The 6,270-nt window shown below is 51.8% G+C and overlaps 1 protein-coding gene across 1 annotated transcript; it reads left to right on the top strand.

The window, feature by feature from the left end:
* Positions 1-235: 235 nt before the first annotated feature.
* LOC119285400 (protein trichome birefringence-like 28) lies at positions 236-4,017 on the top strand. Its single transcript, XM_037564670.1, has 5 exons — positions 236-1,441; positions 2,025-2,205; positions 2,295-2,494; positions 2,618-2,779; positions 3,313-4,017. The coding sequence occupies exons 1-5, from the start codon at positions 633-635 to the stop codon at positions 3,680-3,682; spliced, it is 1,722 nt and encodes a 573-aa protein (XP_037420567.1). The 5' UTR covers positions 236-632; the 3' UTR covers positions 3,683-4,017.
* Positions 4,018-6,270: the final 2,253 nt, after the last annotated feature.

Here is a 6,270-nt window from a genome sequence, read left to right as displayed (position 1 = left end):
TAAACCCCCAATGGTTACAAGCTTGCGTGTTTCTCATTTGACCAACCCCATATACGAAGGTCGAAGATGGGGGGCCACATGGTAAATGTTGTAAAAGCTATCTATAAAATTCCAAAGAATGGAGGAAATTGAAGAGAATTAGTTCCTACCAAATATATATAGAGAGAGGGAGTAATTAGGAGGAGGGGGAGTGTTGGTGGGGAGGAGAGATCCCGCAACAATAAAAGAAAAGGCAGGCCAACCAAACCAAACATACCAAAGGGAAGCAAAGCAACGCAACGGCGATCAAACACCCAACAAAGGGAGCGGGAGGCACCAAACTCGTAAAGTGATAGCCTCGTATATAGCCAGACGACATAGCCAGGCGAGAAGGACAGCAAGCCACCGCGAGAACGCGGGAGAGGAAGAAGCAGCAGCAGCAGCTCTCCATTTTTCGTCTCGTTTCATTTCATTTCATAGAGGGAGAGAGCTAGATAGGCACCACTAGGAGCTAGCAAAGCGGAGAAGTAAAGAAGTCTTTGTTTACTCCATCTTCCCTGGGCTTGCAAGCAAAGGCCGGCCGGCCGGGGGGGTCGATCCATTCGCGGTAAGTTCCTTTAAAGCGCGGGGGCGGGAGCGGGAGGCCGCCCAGCATGCAGCAGCGGCGCAAGTCGGTGTTCGGGTCGGCGCCCTACGCGATGAAGCAGGCCGCGCTGGGGGCGGGCGTGGCGGCGCGCAAGAACGGCACGCCGCTCTCCATGGCGGCGGTGGTCTTTTCGCTCTTCGTCTTCGCCACCTTCCTCTACAACGAGGACATCAAGTCCATCGCCGACTTCCCCTTCGGCGCCGGCGCCGGCGCGCTCCGCGCCAAGTCCCCCGACCTCCACCTCCTGCAGGAGGCCGAGGCCGCCGCGCACCAGGCCGTCACCACCCTCGCCATGCGCGGGGAGGAGGCCATCGTGCGTGTCCTCGACGCGCCCGCCGCCGGGGCCCTTCTTCCGGTAGCCAGCGCGGGCGCCGGTGGTAACGGCAAGAACGCCACCGGAACCGGGGTGGTGGTGGCCAAGGCCAGCGCCGTCTCCAACGCCCACGCCAACACGGTGGGCGCCAATGCCGGCAGGGAGGAGGAGGGGCAGGAGAAGGACAGGGACGTGACGCTCCCGAACGTGACGGGAGGCGGCGGCGCGGAGGAGGCGAAGCGGAGGGAGGACGAGGAGGCGGCCGAGCGGGCGTCGACGGCGAAGGCCGCGGCAGCGACGGCGGCGCTGCGGGAGGTGGTGAGCGTGCCGGCGACGTGCGACCTGTACCGAGGCAGCTGGGTGTACGACGAGGTGAACGCGCCGGTGTACAAGGAGACGCAGTGCGAGTTCCTGACGGAGCAGGTGACCTGCATGCGCAACGGCCGCCGCGACGACTCGTATCAGAAGTGGCGGTGGCAGCCGACCGACTGCGACCTCCCCAGGTACGTTTTCTTTTTCCTTGTCGTGTGACCGTTTTACGCCGGTTTTTCTGAGCGGTTTGGTTTGTGGGGTTGCAATCTGAGATTCGGGTTCCACGCGGGGATGTGAGGCTCAATGGCCGGTCTGGTTTGTCAGCATGTACGAGCCGGTCTGTTTTTACTACTCCTGTTAATCTGGGAGTCCCATTTTCTGCATTTGTCAGAGTATGAGACAAACGCCACTAGGAGGTCAGCCGTGTCAAGGGCACTAAAATAGAATGTTCCAAATAAACTACTGTATGGGTATGATAGTAAAATGAGACAAACACCATTTTCGGCACGACGGCGCAAGTGGCATAATACTATGGGAGTACCTAGAACTCATCTAAATGAGATATAATTTGGTCTCATTCACTTGGAAATCAAGAACAAAAACAACCCACGTCAGCACACACGCATCTTATAACATCACATCCAATGGCTATAAAAGATGAATGAGACCAAATTATATCTCATCTAGATGAGTTCTAGCAAAACTGTAATACTATTAGTTTGAGGTGCTAGGGATGTGGGGCTGAAAAGTGTTGAACATGCCATGAAACTGCAGGTTCGACGCTCGTCTGCTGCTGGAGCGGCTGCGCAACAAGCGGCTGATGTTCGTGGGGGATTCGCTGAACCGGAACCAGTGGGAGTCGATGGTGTGCCTGGTCCAGTCGGTGATCCCCAAGGGCCACAAGACCCTCACCAAGTTCGTCAACAACGGATCCAGCAACGTCTTCTACGCCCACGTACGTGCCTAATCCCTCTTGCGACGCGATCTAGTCTAGCAACTCATGGATGGATGGATGGATGGTCACGTTGCATGCTGGTGCTGCAGGATTACAACGCGACGGTGGAGTTCTACTGGGCGCCCTTCCTGGTGGAGTCCAACTCGGACAACCCCAAGGTGCACAGCGTCCCGGACCGGGTCATACAGTGGCACTCCATCGCCAAGCACGCCAAGAACTGGGTCGGCGTCGACTACCTCGTCTTCAACACCTACATCTGGTGGCTCAGCGCGCTCGACATGAAAGTCCTGTAAGTTGTAATACTATGTGGACATCTCAGTTGCTTGGTATCTCGACGACTCGTGGCACTCGACACCTACGTACGGTGCGTTCTCTTTTGAATTTGAACCAAAAAATGATGATGAATGGACAGAAAAAAAGGGTCCTTCGACGAGGGCGCTACCGAGTACGAGGAGGTGGACCGGCCCGTGGCGTACAGCGAGGTGCTCAAGACGTGGGCCAAGTGGGTCGACCGCAACATTGACCCCAACAGCACCACCGTCTTCTTCATGGGCATGTCACCCAACCACATCACGTAAGCCCTACTATACTATACATACGTCTCACCTCTCATTCTTTGCTTGCATTGTACGTACACGTTCCATCTTTTTCTTCGCTTCAGTTTTTTTCTTTTCTCCGAAGGAGTTTCTTTGCTTCAGTTCAGATTCAGAAAAACATGCGTGTGCAGTGTATGCTCCAAACGTATCACATGGTTTCCTTGAGGATTGGTTTATCGAGAGAGGGACCCCGCGCGCAGTGAGATCTCTCTTTCAATAATTAGGTGTTGAGTTGAGCTTGAGCATTGCCTTAATTCGCACAAAAGGGAAACAATGACAGGGATTGTCCGATGTTACCTAAGAAGTCACACTTGCTTTACCATGCATCTAAATGAAGTTGGTGGTGCGAGAGGACCTCTAACCTTCGGAGATGCACACGTGCCACCTATCTATTCTCGATCATACGTACATTGTCCTGCTAATTAAACTTGATATTGTCGAATTGTCCCTCATGTCCCGTATTATTCAAGCTAACGAACGGGTGCCATTTTCATGTCAACAACAAACACAGGCCGGAGGCATGGGGCAACGAGGGCGGCATCAAGTGCGCCATGGAGACGCAGCCGATCGCGAACCGGAGCGCGACGCTGGACGTGGGCACGGACTGGCGCCTCTACGCGGGCGCGCAGGACGTGCTCAAGACGTTCCGGCGCGTGCCGGTGCACTTCGTGGACATCACGGCGCTGTCGGAGCTCCGCAAGGACGCGCACACCTCGGTGCACACGCTCCGGCAGGGGAAGCTGCTCACGCCGGAGCAGCAGGCCAACCCCAAGACGTACGCCGACTGCATCCACTGGTGCCTGCCGGGCCTGCCCGACACCTGGAACCAGTTCCTCTACGCCCGCATCGTCTCCGGCGCCTCCGCCCAACACCAACAGTAGCCTCCGTCCCATAGGTAATTAAAACGGAGCTCCAACGAGGCTCCTCCAGTGAGTGTTGCATACAGATACAGAACAGAAGAGTAAAGGGCAGTTGAAAGAACTCATTTTTCACCATTTTTCTGCTGGTTGCGTAAAGCCGTCATGTGCGGTTAACCTGTGATTCTTTTTGTTCAAAAGAAATGGAAGGTTTTAGGGTGATGAAATATGTGGTGGGCTGTGTTTGACTGGCTCATTTTCCCCTCCTGCAAAAAAGGTTGTGAGATGTGTAGATCAAGTTTTGAGGAGCATTGCACCGTACTGGTGCTCTGGTGATCAAGGGTGATATAAAGGCCGGACGTGCATCTGTGTCCTTCACTCATGGTGATTCGTATGCTCCTTCTCTTTGCTCGCTTTTGTTTCATCCGACGAGTAGCCGTTCGACAACTGCTGTGCACACGAACTATAACGCTAAGCAAAGATGTGCAGGGGCATGACCTAGTCTGCACTCCTCCGTAGATAATAGTAATACTACGTGGAATAAAGTTCTTAGCTCTAGAGGCATGCGTAGGTCTCCTTTCTCTTTACTCTCAAATCAAACTGGTAAACGTTTCAAAAAAAATATCAAACTGGTAAAGTGTCAACTGTCACGTACAATGTGTAATAAGAAGCAAATGATGAATGCAGATGCACTCAATCAGTCTAGTCCTGACTGAGTACTACTCAAAAAGGGACATTAATGGAGTAACTCACAAGACCAGGATCCATATACATTATACAATCTTTAGTGCATCTCTAACAAAATCCTCGAAATCTTTTAACTCCTTCACAAAATTCATTATGAGGAACTAAGGGCCTGTTCTGATCTCCTCCAACTTCACAAAACTTCTCAAAAACCAGCTTCTCACGCTAGCTTCTGCTTTGCCTGGCGATCACGATACGTTCGGCTCAATCGATAGCTTCTTCAAACGCTCCATTGGCTAGCAGCCCAGCTAACCAAAATCTGGCCTGTTTGGAGTCATTTGGGCTGCTGAAACGACCTATTTCGAGGGAGAAAGGAGAGAGAACGGTTTTCTTTACATATCGATTCGTTTTTCTTACGAGCATTGAGCGAACCGTTTTCTTTAGCGGTGGCAGTTCTGCCTTAATATCATCCAACTCCATCTTTTCATTTTTGTGGAGTTGGGCCAACCTCACTCCAGATTTTAACACTGCGATCGATCACAGTTCCTGAAGCCAGCTTCTCGGGGCTAAATCGTTCGGCTCGGCTTCGCTCCAGAATTTTGGGAAGCTAGGAGCGGGAGGAGATCAGAACAGGCCCTAAGTCAAACCGATCAGAACAGCTCCCCAGCAACCTCTGTGACCACGCCCGTGCAACCCGCCAAACTCCGTCGAAGTTTTTTCTTCGATTTCTTGTCTTCTCCGTCATACTCGGCTACAGCCGTGCTCCTCGTCCTTATCCTTGGAGAGCGAAGAGGAGAAGAACTCATGAGGACAAAGTGCCCAAACTGTAGCTCGTGGATGACGAATTTCGTTGACTTTCTTGACTCATTCCTCACACGCGCACGTTGGGCCTGGTGAGCTTCTATCGTATTGCTTTTGTAGGTCATCTACCCTATGCCCTATCTAGCTCTAGGACATCATGTACTGTCAAGAAATCGTCGTTGGCCATGTGGAAGGAAGAAGAAGGAAGAATGATGACGAGGAAGAGAGATTTTCATGTGGGATATAGTTTGTCTGAGAAGTTAAGTTTGTGGGTTCGAGAAGTTGAGGAGTTCAATTTTGAGGGTTCGGTTAAAGAGTTTGCTTTGAAAATGTTCACGAATTTGGAAAGGGTACAAATATTTAAAAAAATGTTCATGAATTCAATGCATGTGTGTGAATTTGGAAAAACTGTTTGCGGATTTTAAAAAATCACAAATTTTAAAATACTCATGAATTCAGAAAAATGTTGGTAATTTGAAAGTAAAATCTTCTAAAATTCAAAAAACATTCAGGAATAGGAAAATTGTTCAGTAAATCCAAAAAGGAAAAAAATGAAAGAAAACAAAGAAGCAGAAAATTAAATTGGCGACAGAAAGGAAAAATAAATAAATAAAACAAAATTGTAGAGAACAAAAGCCAAAAAAAAAAACAACCCATAAACTTCATAAATCGGATGAGAAGCCTCCATAAACTTTCTAAAACCATTTTGTTCACGATGGCATGGATCCAACCATGCATGAACATGAGCAAGTGTAGCACACCCGCGGATTAAACATCGGCTGCAAATAGGGCACTAAGCGTCGGCTGCAGAGTAGTTCTGAATTCAGGGAGCTGTTTGAGAAATCAGCATTCAATTCTCTTCTTCTCCCCTCCCCCCCTCCCCCCCGTCGCCCTCCCCTAGCGGCACGGGGGGAACCCTAGCCGCCGCAGCTAGCGGCCACCTCCAGCGCACACCCCCGCGTCGCCGCCGTCGGAGGGCCGGCCGGCGAAGCCGTGCCGGGCCCTAGGAAGGTGGCGGCGGGGCGGATCTGTCCTCTCACGCTCCCCACCCCCGCCCCTGCTCGGCCTCGCGGCTCCATCACCCCTACCCCCTCTGTCCCCGGCGGCGACCCCTAGTCGGTCCGGCG

This window comes from Triticum dicoccoides, chromosome 4A (assembly GCF_002162155.2).
Source record: "Triticum dicoccoides isolate Atlit2015 ecotype Zavitan chromosome 4A, WEW_v2.0, whole genome shotgun sequence".
In the NCBI taxonomy this organism is placed as follows: domain Eukaryota; kingdom Viridiplantae; phylum Streptophyta; class Magnoliopsida; order Poales; family Poaceae; genus Triticum; species Triticum dicoccoides.
Note: the sequence above shows the minus strand (reverse complement) of the source record. Positions and strands in the feature narration are given on the sequence as shown.